Source organism: Arvicanthis niloticus, chromosome 1, assembly GCF_011762505.2.
Source record: "Arvicanthis niloticus isolate mArvNil1 chromosome 1, mArvNil1.pat.X, whole genome shotgun sequence".
In the NCBI taxonomy this organism is placed as follows: domain Eukaryota; kingdom Metazoa; phylum Chordata; class Mammalia; order Rodentia; family Muridae; genus Arvicanthis; species Arvicanthis niloticus.
The window spans coordinates 148,742,700-148,758,675 of NC_047658.1; the positions used below are offsets into that span (position 1 = coordinate 148,742,700).

At 49.8% G+C, this 15,976-nt stretch overlaps 1 protein-coding gene across 4 annotated transcripts in view; it reads right to left on the minus strand.

Moving 5' to 3' along the window:
• Nucleotides 1–1,070: 1,070 nt before the first annotated feature.
• Nucleotides 1,071–15,976, minus strand: part of Crtac1 (cartilage acidic protein 1) — a 142,796-nt gene continuing 127,890 nt past the window's right edge. The window contains exons 10-17 of one of the 4 annotated variants that reach the window (XM_076921488.1): nucleotides 15,456–15,556; nucleotides 14,826–14,994; nucleotides 6,118–6,263; nucleotides 5,386–5,428; nucleotides 3,533–3,594; nucleotides 2,783–2,926; nucleotides 2,322–2,339; nucleotides 1,071–1,578 (exon numbers count right to left, since the gene is read on the minus strand). In XM_076921488.1, coding sequence (XP_076777603.1) covers nucleotides 2,322–2,339; nucleotides 2,783–2,926; nucleotides 3,533–3,594; nucleotides 5,386–5,428; nucleotides 6,118–6,263; nucleotides 14,826–14,994; nucleotides 15,456–15,556 — 683 coding nt within the window. In that variant the 3' untranslated portion in view covers nucleotides 1,071–1,578. Of the gene's footprint in view, nucleotides 1,579–1,713; nucleotides 2,340–2,782; nucleotides 2,927–3,532; nucleotides 3,595–5,385; nucleotides 5,429–6,117; nucleotides 6,264–14,825; nucleotides 14,995–15,455; nucleotides 15,557–15,976 lie in introns of those variants that run through there. The other 3 variants (XM_076921497.1, XM_034496584.2, XM_034496569.2) reach the window with 3 other exon arrangements.

Sequence of the window (15,976 nt, forward strand, 5' to 3'; positions counted from 1 at the left end):
CTTCATGAGAAACCCACGAGGTTCTTAATAAACACTTGCCGAAAGGAATGTGTTTTGTTTGCTTCTCCGGTGCAGTAACCTGAGAACCTGGCTAGACTTTGGAGAAAGCCCCTGTTGGTCCCCCTCCCACCCTTGTACCTGGCTTTTAACATCTGGCTGGAGGGAAGGCCATGTGCATGTGGGGTCTCAACCACGTTATCTTTACTCACTGTTACAAACCTAGAGCCCCACTCAGGTGCAGTTGTAGAGCAGGGTCTCAGCCAATAGCTGCTGCATGAATGAGCCCCAGGGAAAGCCTTCTCACCCCGAGTTTGCTTTAGCAGTTAGGGGGCCTTGAACTTCTCTTTTTGCCTCCTCGGACCTTCTCACCAGATAGGATGAAATGGCACAGCCAGACCCTGTGGCCTGAAACTCAACGTGCTGTGGGGATCAGGCATCCTCTGGAGTTGGCTGTCACACTTGGTGTTCTTGGCAGGCTGTCTCGCTGGTTTTTTTCTACCCTCATTTCTCACATTGATGTGTGTGGCCAGTCAATGGAGCTGGTTACCTTGTTATTTCCTACTGCCGATGTGGTTGCGACCAGTCCCTGTGGGCTCTGGGTCTTCCTTGTCTAGCTATCTCAGACCCACTTGTTCATTTCTGAAAAGGCAACAGCTTCTGGAGTGAACGGGGAAAAGTCCAAGTAGTGAGTGGGCTGCCACTCACCCTTAACAAGATGGCGGGAAAGGCCTGCAGGCCTGGCTTGGGGCCAGCTGGCTCTGTGACCTTGGGCAGGGTGACCTCAATCACTTCATCTCGCTGAGTCTCCTGTCTGGGGCCCTCGCAGATCTTTAATTCCCTGTCGATACGCAGGGACGGTGCTGGTGGAATTGGAACGATTTTTAAGTTGTTATGTGCTTCCTCAGGAAACCGTAGCTGTTTTCATTTTAAAACTTTTCATTTAGGCTCTGGTTCTGAGTGTAAACACAGCACTAGCTACAAGGAATTCATATTTTGTGATTTATTGGGAATATTATTATGGTATCAGAAAAGGGTAGTTTTTTTGTTAAATATGTTTTTAAAAGGCTTGCTGCATTCTTAAGCATGATTTTATTATATCTTCAAGCAACTTTTTCCCCCCATGAAGAATATATCTGTGATTTATAATGGGCCTTCCCTCCCAGAGCTGGTCATGAGCATATTCTGTAGTGTTACATCATCCCCAAAGAGCACTCTGGCTCCAGGCACTTCCAGGTTCTAAGCATATTGCAAAGGCTGAGTTGTTAAGTTCTTTCTAGAAACCAGGACTGCTGGAGACTAGCTATATCTATGTCTAGTCACACAGCGGGGAAACTGGGGAGAACAGGGGGTGTATGGATGTACTGACCCAACTCTCTTGTCATTTATGGAAAGGCAATGGCGGTCCAGAATGGCGATGTTAATTCCTGGAAGGATACTGCACAGAGCACTACCTCCATGTCTGCCCCTTCTCACTCCACGTGCCGTGCCTGGTCCTCCAAGTGTTTCCTTCACCGGACCACATGGCTGGTGCCTGAGGATGGCACTTCCCTTCCGTCATGACTTGTTTTCATGTACCTCCTGGTGGAAGGGTCACAGCTAATTCAACACTCCAACCAGCATGTACTTGCTCAGACACCCCTCCCCCACTAGCTAGTATCCAGCAGAGTTTATTGGCATAACTTCTCCAGAAAAGAGGCTGGAAGACTTAGCAGGTTCAAACTTAAGCATTTTTATCGGCAGTCCCAAAGGGCCATCCTTTCCCTTCCCGTCGCCACCACCAACCCAATAAGGCGTTCGTAATCATAGGAAATCAGGTTGTACAAAGCAGCAACAGCACAGGCCAAGTCAGCAGGCACATGATACATTACTGAATCACTGAGCAAGCAACCACCTGGGAGCCATCTTTGTTAAGGGCAAAATAAGACGCTCACGAAGATACAGAAATGATTGGACTTCTTGGTTCTTCTGACAGAATGAGGGGTGGGGTAGAGGAGATACTTTCCTTTTCTGTTTTCTCAGAAAACATGCAAAGAAAGGCTTCACCAACAACTAAGGTCCCATCAGTATCTCCCAAACTTCCCTTTTCAAAGATGGCCACCCTTGCTGTCCGTTTGAAGGAGCACATGGCAGAATCTACTAGGTGTGGAGAGAGGTAGGCAGCAGGAGAGATATAGTTTTCCACAAAGGTTGTTAGATTTTTTTTTCCTTTATTGATGGGATTTAAAGTGCATATAACTGAAGGCAAAGTCCCAGGCCTAGAGAAAGATAGGAGACCTGAGAGACAGGCTCAGAGAGTCTAAAGGCAGCCGAAGAATACCCACCTAAAAAGGCCACTTGAGCTGCAAAAAATGAAAGGGAGGGAGGCAAAAAATGGGGAAGAGACAAAGGGTTGGTTGGGAGGAAGGAGAAGACAAATACTAGTTCAGAAATTATCCACCAACGGTGCCTTGGAGGACCTACTTTCTACCCCAGCTATGAAAACACGGGCTGACCGCCAGGTCAGAACACTTGATTCAGAAACCATGAGTAGAGGGATAACGGTAAGACCAGGGCGCACTACTCCAGGGCCCTTCTGGTGGGACAGTAGAGCTGGGGCTTCTCCAAGCCTGGCATGGTCTCCCCGGGAAAACTAATGTGCGTCTAGGAGCATCTATCAATCCAGGGGATAAAGGGGCTAATGACTGTGGCCTGGAGCTCACTCAGAGCCACCCGTCCCTCCCTGCCACGCCCCAGCACAAGACCTGTGTCCTTTGCTACTGAATGTGGCCAGGGTTCCACTTACCCACACAGGCTGTGCCGTCTTCGTTGGGCTCATAGCCCCGATTGCATCTTTTATTGGTCCGGCACCTGTAGCTTCCATAGGTGTTGACACACACGGGTTTGTCTCGAGGGCATACGAACGGGAACTGGATGCATTCATTGGTGTCTGCAAGGCAAGGGAGCCGCTCACCAGGGACGTGTGGGCAGTATGTCTTAGCTTAGGATGTCTGCCCACTGATCTGTGACCCTGAGCATGTCCCTTCTTGCTGGGCCTGTCTCTCTACCTCAGTGCCCTTGGATAGCTCCTCCTATCCTGGACCTGTGCATATTGGGAGAGCTCAGGCTTGGTCCTAGTTTTCTTCTATTCACTACACTTTCTCTAGATAAACTCTTTATAGGTGGATGGATGTAAGCTTCCTCCCTTCAGCCGTGACCTCTCCTTTGGGCTCCAAGCTCATAAATCCAATCACCAATGACTTAGATGGCAGTTCTACCTGGATGCCTAATCCACACCTCAGACTGATCATTTCCAAAACGGAACTCTGATTTCCCTCAGCCCTTAAGCCTCTTCTGTTCTGTTTCCATCTTCCACGGGTCCATCAGTGCTGCCACCAACTGCTCAGCTAAACCAGCAGAAATCAGAGTCATCTCCAGGTCCTCCCTTTTCCTCACCCCAGGGTGCAATCCCACAGCGGGGGTCCTATCCACTCTGTCCCACGCCTCATCTTCTTCACTCTACCACCACCCTATGCCCAGCCCCCCAGTCTCTTGCCTGGATTTCTGCAGCAGCTGCCTTACTGGCCTCCTGGCTTCCATGTTCCCCTCCAATCCAGCCTGCAATTCAGCAGCCAGAGTGATCTTTTAAAAATGTGAATCACATGGGGTCACTCTCTTGCTTAGCTTCCAAGTGCCTAAGAACAAAGTCCAGGCTTCTTCCTGGAGCTTCAAGTCCCTCCTCCACCTGTGCTGTGCTCCCTGCCTCATCTCTGCTGTAACAGCGCCTGTGACATGCAGTCCTGTGGCAACCTCATGACCTTTGCCTTTGTTCTTCCCCTGACAGAAACTCTCTCCCAGCTCTCTCAGCTCCTTCTGGGGCTGGCCCTTCTATTCCTTGAGGTCTTAGCTTAAAAGTCCCTTCACCAGTAGTACTTTCTGATCTCTCTGCTGAGTCCCCAGGGAGGACCTTGCTGACAGGGCTCTTAACCCATTTTCTAGTGCTGTGTAATCCTGTGTTTGAGGTCTGACCCTCTCTACCAGGATGCAAAGGTAAGGTAAGGCACTTGGCTGCATCCTCAGAGCCTGCCATGGTGCTTAGTATCATGTAGGAGGGCTGCTGGGTGACAGAAAGGAGGACTGTGCTAGGTCTGAGATCTCAAAGGGTCCTCTCCATACGTAGAGAAGGAATTGAGGCCAGGCGGTGGTGGCGCACACCTTTAATCCCAGCACTTGGGAGGCAGAGGCAGGCAGATTTCTGAGTTCGAGGCTAGCCTGGTCTACAGAGTGAGTTCCAGGACAGCCAGAGCTACACAGAGAAACCCTGTCTCGAAAAACCAAAAAAAAAAAAAAAAAAAAAAAAAAAAAAAAAAAAGAGAGAGAGAGAGAGAGAGAGAGAAGGAATTGAGGTCTCCTGTGCCTGTGTTGTCCATGTATCATGTGAGCAGGATGAGAACACAGACTGTATGGGGGAGCCATGTCTTCCTCTGATAACCTAATCTCTAGTTCCTATACTTTCTCATTCTATATTCCTATGCCCAGGCAGCGTCTTTCATGGGCACACTGACTCCCCTCTCAGTGGCTGTCCTACACATCCTGTCATCCCTCGAGTCCCAGACTGACCTCAGTTTCTCTAGGCTGCCTTCTGGGATTCACCCTAGATAGTTTAACATATGGCCGTCAGTGGTTCGTATGTGGGTCTGTGAACTCCACAAGATTGGGGCTGTGTCTAGTTTTCTCTGGGTCTAAGGAAGAAAGAATCCTTGTTCTAAGTCCTCATTGCAAATCATCAGGATGTAAGGGTTAGGGTTATTTGGGTTGGACATCTTCTGGATCCTGGGCTGCTAGACTATCCCCTTCATAGCATATTGGGAGACTTTAGAAAGTCATGAGACCCTTGCTGAGCTGGCATCTGGCAGCTAGGAGCTTCCTCTGTGCTGGACTAGGCTGCAGTACCCTATCTGCACCATGATCACATTCCATGCCCTGTTGTGCCCAAATGCCTTCCTCGATCAGCTCCCCCTTCATCTCTCATCCTCCTCATTGGCTGTTTCTCAGGCTGGCCATAGAACGTTTCTGCTCTGACTCTGCCAGGGTGAAACTTATCCATCACAGTCTCAGTGTCTGTGTGACAATGTATGCTATCCCCAGGCTCATTCTGATATTCGTGGCAGGCAGGCCCTGCCAATGTCCAGCAGTGAACTGAATCAGTCTGCAGTTGCTAATGTCACTTCCACCTTGGTGAGTCATGGCATCGCTGTCTTGGCATCTGGAGCCCTAAGAACCAATGGCACCTTTCTCTCCCTATCTTTCTAACCCCTATCTGCATCTTGGGTTTTGGCAGGTCAGGCTGACAGTCCCCAGGAAGATCCCAGCCTCTGCCCCATCCTCTGGTGCCTATAGGCAACTCACCCATGCAATGGCCATTGTCCTGCTGGGAGAATCCTTGGCCGCACTGCAAGGTGGGCAGAAGCAGAGACACTTGTGAGTTGAGAGGCCTCATCTCAGTCCCCTCCTAGTCACAGTAACAGTAGCTGTCACCCTGATTGTAGCTTGAGAGGTGCTCTTAGCCTGGGCCTGAGGGGAGCCCCTCCCTCTTATTCTAGCCTTGAGCTAAGAATGGAGAAAGATGGTGTGGGCAGAGAAGAGCAGAGCAGATGTAATCCACACTCTCCCTGTACTTGAGATCTATGTACCTCAGACAGACCTGAAACTGGACCAGAGCTGACCCCTCAGAAGCCTCCAGAACTCTGGTATATGGTCTCATCCAAGGACAAGAAGAGGCCTCTTAAGGTATTCAGAAAATACTAAAATTAGGAATCAGTTCTCAACCCAGTGCACAACTGGATATGTAACCTTAGCTGGCCTTGGCTTCATTCTCTAGGCCTCTGTTTTTCTCCTCTGTAAATGGGTGCACAACCCATTGACCTGCCAACCCTCCAGGATTCTGTGAGAAGTTGAAGAGATGCGGGTGTGGTGTGTTGCTAAACTACAAGTGGAGACACCATCCTGAAGCCTGCCCTTTGCTGAGACCATCTCTGTTATTCTAGAGGGCAAGTCTACAGATTTACCCTAGGATCATGGGTGATGCTTGCTTTTTTTTTTTTTTTTTTTTGGCTATGTGTCTCAGAGGCTTTAGCCCACCTCTAGTGGGGCTGTGTTTTGAAGTTTGTCTTCATCCCGGGGGTAGAGGATTTCCAACACGGAGTTCATCTCCCTGCTGGCCACACTTCGGCTCGCCATCCTGCCGTCTGGCCACGTCACCTCCACGCTGCTGGCTTCATCCCTTCCTGTGGGAGGAAAGAGAGGGGTCAAGAGCATAGGGGAGAGGGTCTCTTGGAGTACCTGCATAAATATGTCAACAAAGATAGTGACTGAGGACACACTCTCCTAAGGGTTGTGGGGATGAGTGAGAAGCTCCTCCTTGGGGCCACACTGTCCCATTGACCACTCTTTAGAGAAAGAAAAGCCCAGTGTCTGCCCTGTTCAGTGCATTGGCCACTGACCATGTGCAGGATGAGAGTGACTGAATTTAACATTTTACTTCATTTAAATTAATTTACACGACGCTAGTGGCTACCATATTTGAGCATTCTAGGCAACAGGACAGGCATCAGGAGGTTGAATTTGGGGTGCTGTAAGGCTTGGTGAGAAGCAGGTTGACTTCCGAGCCAGGGGTTCAGATCTTGGCTCTGACATTCGCTTGGTATGCTGAAAGAACATGATGGGGAGCAGGTGGCTGGGAGTCCTGGGGACAAATCCTAGCTCTCCAGCCAACTTATGTGACCTTCTCAGCACGCCTCATATTTCTATTTATGGAGCTCTGCTAGGAGCCAAGCCCTTTTCCTGTCACTGGGAATGTCTCCTCATGGGGTTCCTTTTCCATATGGGAGGCGGGCAAGCAGACAAATAAAGAAATAAATCATGGCATATATATGCACATATATACACACGCACATATATACACACGCACATATATACACACGCACATATATACACACGCACATATATATGCATATATATATGCATGTCTTTGTGAAGAAAGGACGAGGAGTCAATGGGGGCCGGCCAGATCCTGTTCAGTGGTCAGGGTCAAACTCCCAGGGAGGAGGCACCTGAGCTGAGCTGTAAGTAAAGACCCAGGAAAGATGGGGGTTGAGGGTGCCTAAGGAAGGCCACTGCAGCTCCGTCACTTACAAAAGACACCTGTGAACTCAGACAATGGCCTTTGTGAATCCATCACACACCTCCCTATAGCAGCATGCTATATCAATGCATCAAGAAGCAGGTTGGGAAGGTTGGTCCGGCGTTCAGGCATTGCCAAGGTCCTGCATCGGGAAGTGGGCTAGCCCTGTGGCAAGGTCTGGCTAATGGTGATGACCTAGGAGTTGATCAGCCGCACCTGCCAGCTTTTCTCAGGTTGTCAGGGAAGGCAGACAGTGGCCAGCACACCGCTGAAGGGACAGTCACGGGAAGGGCTCAAGAATACAAGGTTCACACCTATATCCCTGTTCCTCCCACAGATCCCTGGGCAGGGGAGAGGGGAGATGGCTCAAGCTTCTGTTCCAGGTTTTACTTCATCTAGATCAGCTGTTTCCAACCTTTCTAATGCTGTAACCCTTTAATACAGTTCCACATGTGATGGTTACCCCCAACATAAAATTATTTTCTGTGCTACTTCATAAGTGTAATTTTCTTACTATTATGAATTGCAATGTAAATATCTATGAAGGGGCCGTTCAACCCAGAGGGGTCGGGACCCACAGGTTGAGAAACCCCTATCTAGTCAGAGGCAGCTTCTCAGCAGGCCCTGCTGCTATCCCCACACCTCCCAGAGGGGGGTTGGGAAAGAACCCGAAGAAGGACAAGTATAATTCTTCTGTTTTTAAAACAGAATCGTGAGGCACATGAAATTTGGCATTTTTTAGGGTGTGCAAGTGCCCAAATTAAGTGGCACATTTGAAAAGCAAACATTTTCCATTTAAAAAAAAAAAGGAGACAAAAGCAAGTGTTTCTCACCTAAGCCAACAGAAGAAGCTTCATGAATACATTTTACAGCCTGACTGGAGCCACAAATAACTCAAAAGAGTTGAGGAATATTCATAGACTCAAATTTGCAGCCCCCCACTGGGGCATGTGGCTCTGGACCAGGTCCTCTGCCTGCACGCACCAGGGAGGGGCATCAGATAAATAAGGAAGCCATCCTTTTCCAGTCTTGGTTTATCTGTCTGAAACTTGGGGGTGTGGGCTTACAGCCCCTCCACCCTGGGCAGCACAGCCTCTCTCCCCTGGATCATGAACGGTGCCCCACTGATCATGTATTACCTACCCTTGGTACTCTGGTCAGTATCAGCTCTTAGACAGGTTGGGAGTAACTGAACACTGACAGCATGCTTGGACCAGACCCTACACTTCATGGTGTTAACATATCAGCCCCTCACACCTTCACACATCTTCATCTTAGAGACTAGAACACTGAGACTTGGAGAGGCCAGGGAAATTACCCAGTCACCCACGCAAGGCCTGTGTGACCCCAGAGATTCACCCTTGTTATACTGCCCCTACCCAGTGACATCGCATATCAAATGTTGAGCAGGGGATCTAGGATTCAGCCTTGAACCGAAAGGACCCAGGCAAGCTGGAGGGAGCGGGTGGCTGTGGGCGAAACGATCACAATGTTATCATAACAAGTGAGAAAAGTGTTGCGACAGGATTGGTGACACTCAGTGCTTTTGCACTTGTAAGGTAGGTGTTTCATGTCCATTTTCTGGATTTAGACACCAAGGCTTGGCAAGGTTGGAAGGGACTTGGGAATATCTGAGCCAGGGCTGGAATGCAGGCTCTGTCCTCGGACAGGCAGATAGATCCCTCAGCCCTAGGCTGTTAGATATCTCCAGTGTTCCTGAGGCTGGAGGGCCTGGCTCCTGGCCTCTGAGGCAGCCACTCGGCTGCGCCTATATACCCAGCAGAGCCGTAGGTCAGGAACAGCAGGGAGTTGCCTCTGGCAGCCTTGAACGGACAAAGGTCAGGGAACCACGTGGAATTGTGCTCTTCGGAATTACAAGCAGAACAGATGGTGGGAATACAGTCGGTGGAATATTTTTGCACTTTAATAAAGGCATTTTTATGTGGGCCACTGAATTTTCCTTCCCTAAATGAGCACCAGCCGGTTTGGAGGCAGCTTTGAGTCACTTACAAACAATTAACTGAAAGGAAGGTGCGGTGGAGGGGGGCGGGGTGGGATGGTGTCAGTGCGTGGGGTTGGGAGAACTTGAGTGGGTGACCACAGTTGGGGGCGTCCAGGGGCCAAGTGGGTTGGCAGGACTTGTTTTTATTTGCTGGGTTTCGCTGTGCACTGGGTCAGCCTATCGACAGTCAGGAAGTGCAAAGGTAGCCCTGTGTGTGTGTGTGTGGGGGGGGGGGGGCTGGGTGGGCAGCGTTCAACACTCAACACTATGAACAGAAAGGCTTATTTATGAAGCCAGCAGGTGGTCCTGCGCCCAGGAAGAGCAGCGACAAGCCGGGGGCAGCTGTGCAGGAACTGCTGAATGTGGTTAGGTTTCCCTGGAGTGAGGTCTCTGGCAGGGTCTGCTGAGGAGGAACTAGACCCATAATGCCCTGCGTAGCTGACTGGGTCCTCAGGGGACCCCTAGAGATCAAGGCTAAGAAAGGTCTCAGAGGTTTGGTTTTGTTTTTCTGCTGGGTGCAGCACAACTCAGGTATTCTAGGGAAGGAGGTGAGATTACACACAAGGTCTGAGTCTGCTGTACGGCCTGGAGCTTTCAGAGAGGCAACTGCAGGCAGTCGTGCCTCCTCAAGGGCAGCCTCTGGGAGTCTGACCCGGCATCCTGTGTGGACCGGAAGTGCTGAGGTAGGACCACCAGGGAGCAGCGTTGCTTAGGTTGGGCCAGAACTGTGTGCCTACTGTCAGGAGGGCCCCTTGCAGATCTCCCCTCCAGATCCGGCCCCTGGACAACCTCACCCTTACTCCTCTTCTTAGCCATCCAGAACCCTGTCCCGAAGACACCCTTCTAGATAGTCCCCGTCTCACCCCCCCCCCCCCCAGAAGTGGAAACACTCTAGCTGTCCATCAACAGGGGACTTGGTAAATAAATTATGAATGCTGCCACACAGTGTGATACTCCACTGCGCTGGAGGAAAATAAAAGAATAGACTTGGAGGGACGGCCAGGCTCCCACTGTTCAGGGAAGTAAAAAAAGCCAGTGGAGAAAGTATTGCCTTTTTTTTCTCAAAAACAAACAAACAAACAAACAAACAAACAACTACACCTAAGTAGTATGTATATTTATATATGTGCCCTGTGTGCATTGCAAGGGAGACAGGCTTATTTGAAGCGTGGCCTCATATTTGAACATTGCCGTTGTCCCTTCTCCCGCCCACTCCTAACCTCCTTCCCCTGCTTGACATTTTCTTTCTTTGTAGCATCTAATACAATCTTAACACGGTCTATTTCACCTACTTACACTGTGCATGTATTCCAGGCTTTTCATCTGCCTGCTAGAATACAGGGGTTTTCAAGGCAAGGCTCCTGATGTAGTTACTGCTGGGCACCTCGTAGGTGTTCAGTGCACGTGAACGGAACGGAGTGAATGGATCAGATGGGGCTGGGCTGAAGGAGATGTTTGTGTGTGTGTGTGGTTTTTTTTTTTTTTTTTTTTTTTTTTTACTTAATATTCCAAGCACTGTGATGAGATTGTGGGTGATTTTTACTTCTTTTTATGATTTGTTGTATTGTCTCATTTCCCTATAATCAATATACATTGTTCTCACAATCAAGAGAAAAATTTTAAGAGGCCTCTAAGAACGAGTGTTGTGGGGGATGCTGCCCCTGCACACTGGCTCTCACTATATGGTGCTGCCTCTGGCTTTCCTGGATCTGACAGGACACCCTCTGTCTACCACAGCCTGCCCACCCACCTGGAGACCCCAGGGAGCTAGGCCCAGCCCCCACTTTCCAGGCTCTGCTCCCATCCCTCCTACTGAACATTCTTACCACTGGGCCATGGTTCAAGCTAGCCTGGCCTCTGGAATGTCCTCAGCCCTGGCCCTGCCTTCTAAGTTCCTACCATCTTGCTAGTCCCCTTCTCCCCCCCTACCTCTCCCCATTTCTCCCACCTCCCCCCTCACCCATCCCAGTCTTCTCCTTGGCAAAGCTGTCCAGAGCAGAGTTGATTTTACTTGTCCCATCCTCTCAAAACTCCATGTCAGCACAGGGTATATCCCAGTCAGCCTTGCATGAGATTTCCGGGGTTTACCCAGCCGACCAGAACATTTCTTCCTGTCTCTTTCCCCATGTCTCTGCCTCTCTTTCATTCTTCTTCTGCTCTGTTTCTCTCCCCTTGTTCTTTTTCCTCAGTCATTCCTAACACCAGGTTTCCCACTGTCTCCCTCCCTGCCCGCTCTGCCCTGTTGTTGCACGGACAACTCTATGCTCAGCCCATAAAGAACCTGTTGGGATCCTAAGGGGCCCTGAAGAGGCAGGAATGGAGCTAGCCTGCCCTGTTCAGTCTTCTGGAATGATCCCAGAGGCTGCTCTGATGCCTGAGACCAGTCTCAGGCAACTAACAAGGGGCCTGTTCTAGAGAGTAGGCCTCCTTTTAGGGTCCTTCTGGACAGAGAAAGGACCCAGGGAGGTCTCTAATACACATCTTAAAATGGCAGAGACCATCTACAGGATGTGAGGCCAGACAATCTCAGCCCAGCTCCTGTCTCTCTGCTGGCTTATTCTGGGAGCCTCGATTTCTTTTTCTGTCCAGTGGAGCAGGGCTGACATCAAGCTTGATAAACATTTTACCTTTGAGACAGCATCCACCTTGGTGCTAGAATGGCCTTCTGGGATCCCCAAAAGCCAAGGAGATATATACATGACAGGAAGAAAGAGGCAGAGAAGACACAGAGCCCAGCAGCTCAGTGTCTAAGGAGTCTAAAGCCAGCCTTTTCCTATCCTTAGGAGCTGTGAACTGGGTCAGTGCGTTTAGCCTTAACCTCAGTTTTCTGGCCTGTAAAGTGCGGACTGGGGTTAATAATTCATCGAGTTCCCAAGAGAATTAATGAAGAATTTAGGCAAAGCCCTGCACATGTGAAACACTCTGTAGGTGTCAGCTACTGTTAGTTTGCAAGAGGGAGGACTCCATGTTTAAAAGTCAGCTTGTACCTTTAGGGCCAGCACAGCAAATGGCTGCCTTAGGAGTGACAGATGCCCCAGGCTCAGGCTAACCCATCCAAGCACAATAGCCCGGGAACATGCTCATATAACCAGGCCCTGGGTCCCCTAACTATTTATTGCTTCTTTCTCAGACTACATAAATATTATGTGTTCTCTATAAAAACCAGAATGAACACACATATAATAGGACATATGGTAGAAAATGCAAACCATATTTTCAGCCAGGCCTGGGTTTGAATCCCGTGAGCTCCTGGGCAGTCTTCCTCTAACATTAGTACCCAGGGTTTGCTCATTTACAAGATGGAGATAATAATGCCCACCAGAAGTACTCATGAGGACCAAATCATGATAACTGAGTGCCCTGCACTATGCCCAGATCAGGCAGCAGTCCCTGTAGTGAGCTAGCCATGCACACAGAAGCAAGTGCTTTTGCTCTTTGCGTTTCCTTTCTGTGCACGTACGATGTGTGCCTAATATTAATGCTGGTATATGCTGGTATATACTTATCGATTAGAGAACATGTTGTCTAATCTTTTTATATTAAGATCATATCACTTCACGAGGTGCTAACACACGGGAGAGCATCTGTTTAGCACCTGGGAATCTTCGACTCAAAGCTTTGACTCCTGATCACCCCTTCCCCAGCACCCCTCAGTCTTTGGCCCATTAATTGTAATCCCTGCTTCTTCCCTGTGGAATTTTCACATCTTCCTTTAACCTCCAGGCTTTTAAAAAATGCTTTATTTTGAAATAACCGAAGACACAGCAGGTAGTTAAGATAGCACAGAGGGTTTCGTATACACAGCTGCCCCCGTGGTTATGGCTTGCTTTCTGATTTACCACATGGAAATCAATGCTTTGCCACGGGAACAGGTGTGTGGACAGTTCTGTCATGATGGCATGTTAGATTCATGTAGCCACTGCGACTGAGACACCCACTGCTCATCACTGTGGAGAGGCCCCATATGGGCATCTGCCTGACAGCATCTCTTTATTGGGAGCTGTCTGTCTTCAGTTCTGTGACCTCGTCATTTTGGGAAGGTGCCTTTGAGGTAAGACCTCTTTACTCAGCAAACAGCTCTTACGGCTGGGTCACATCAGTGTACCACAGCAAGGTGAACCATAAACAATGGACACCTGCATTGTTTCTGTTTCTGTTTTGTCTTTTGAGACAGGGCTCCTCTGTGTAGCCCTGGCTGTTCTGGAACTTGATCTGTATACCAGGCTGTCCTAGAACTCCAAGATTCACCTGCCTCTGCCTCCAGAGAGCTGGAATTAAAGGCATGCACCCCCCCCTCCAACCCCCAGACACTGTTTTTGATTTTTGTCTCACAAACACACCACTACTATGAATAACAGTGCAGAGAGCTCTGTGTGTCTAAATTTTCATTCTTCTGTGATATGTAGTTAGGGATATTACAGACTGTCCCCCAATTGGTGATGGCATTTGTAACTTTTTGATGTGAAAACCAAGAGATATGCGATTAGAAACTGAACCTAGGACCTCGAATATGGTTTTTTTCCTGGTCCAGTACTATACATCATTGTCCTCCCTTGAGACACTGGGCAGTGGTGAATAGCCATGAAGGGGAGAGCCGACACTCTGCAGTATACCATGCTGCTAACTGAGAACCTGTCTTTGGTATGCTGAGTAACTCAATGCCTTCCCAACTAAGATCTTTTAACTTACCTTGGCATGGAACCCCAGTATAGATCAAGGAGCACCCGTAACAGCTGGGGCATACCTAGCAGTTCTTATTATTTCAAAAGAATCTACCAAACAGGCCAGTGAGATGGCTCAGCAGGTAGAGGCACTTGCCATGCAAGCCCGGTGACCTGAGTTCGATCCCTGGAACCTACATAAAGAGCGAGCCGACTCTGCAAGAGCTATGCTCGTATTACCGCATGCATTGGGCAACCCACCCCCTCGCCACTAACAATAAACACAAAACTAAAAATATGACCCACAGAAGTGTTTTTTACAATGGGAGCTTATGTACACCCCACAGCTACAACAGAGCCAGTTTCCCCTGTGTCTGGAAGCTGGCAAGCAGCTTGCAGCATGAGTTGGGGGCCATTCTAAATGCCACGTAGGAAGAGCTCTGTGCTGCTGACCAATTCTGATATATGGAGATCCCTGCTTTTAGACATATAAAAGAGCGGGGGTGGGATGGGGTGGGTGGGTTTAGAATCTCATCCTCTATCAGGATCCAGCCTTCACCTCTCAGAGTGACTTTGTGCCCACTGAAAACTCGGGACTCCAAGCCTTCCATCTGAGGAAGACACCAGACTTCGGGCAGCACCTTAAAGACTAAGCTGGCTCCTGGGGGTTGGGGGAGCAGGTGCTCTGGACATACTTGTTGGAGTTCAGTGTGTGAACAAAGCATGGTCTGGGCAGAGTTAAGAACGGAGAGCTAGGTACTCTGCCCTCTAGGTGAGCTAATTCCGCAGAGGCCCTGGGCTGGGGCTCCTGTTTTCCCCCTTCCTCCCTTCCTCTCTCTTGGGCACAGGCTTACCACAGAACACAGGTGGTTGCCTTTATAGTGGGCTCAGAGAGGTTACATCCCAAATCCTAGGGCGGGGAGTGTGTGTGATCCTGAATCACACAGCACACAGTAAGGCTTAGTTGGAGGATCTGCTACTGTTCCCATGGGCCCCGACTCACCCAGGCCAAAATGTGCCACTGGCTCCATCTCACACAGGTAGCCGGAGCCCCCATCAATGATCCGTAGGTGCGCCCCGCTCTTCTTGGTGTAGAGTACAACCTTGGCGCCCCTGGCAAAGGCCCCGAACCGGGTGCGAGGCACCACACGCAACCAGTTGTTGCTGAAGCCCTGGAGGGAGGAAGGTGACAGGCATAAGCCAGGGTGACATAGATCAGGGAGGTGGGAATGCTGGGAGGGACGCAAGAAGAGGAATAAGGGAGGAGGACAGGGGGAAGGGGAGGAGGGGGAGGAGGGGAGGAAGAGGAGAGGAGCAGAAGAGAAAAGGAAGAAGAACACGGGCAAAGCTTGCTGCAGGGAGGAGGGAAAGCCAAGAGACTGTGGGGCAAGGTTTGGGGCCAAAAAGTTCTTGTGGCAGAAGGCAGAGGGTTGAGCAAGGGATTCTCCCGGAAGTAGTCCTTCCTGCAAGGGGTTATCCCGGAAGTAGTCCTTCTTCCTGGGGACTTATGTTTCCACGTCCTAGTTTCTCCACCATGCTGGCCAGTGAGCCCAGGTTCCTGTGCCCAAATGTGCACGTGGGTCCCTGGGAGCAAACCAGGCTGGGAGCTAAAGGGCCTGCGGTCAGTGCATACCTGATTTCCACGGAAGACAGACAGTGGCTGAGCCATGGACTCTCCATGTGACAAGATGAGGTCCAGCATCCCATCGCCGTCGAAGTCCGTCACTACGCCCCCTACAAACAATGCAGAGTTCCCCTCTGGCCGTCAGCATCTAGACTTAGGGGGAGAGGGGCTCCTAGGTGTGGTGACAATAGATAGCCATGAGTGTGAGAGGCAGAAAGAGCACAGTGCTGGGGCAGGAACGGGGCTGCAGGTTCGTTTCTCTCCTGCCCATCATCTGGCTCAAGACAGGAATCCACAGACAGGTTTCCCTTCCTTCCCCTGAATTTTCATGGAGGGGATGGGCGCAAGTTACTTCTGGCTTCTCCTGTGTTTAGAATAGTGGGTTTTTTTGTTTGTTTGTTTGTTTTTGTTTTGTTTTGTTTTCAGTGTCTCTGGTGTTTGCATAGGCATGGTCTCTTTTTGGTCCTCTTTACAACCCAAAGAGATGAGAAAGGCAGACACTCTCATTTTGTGGAAATCAAAACCCAGAA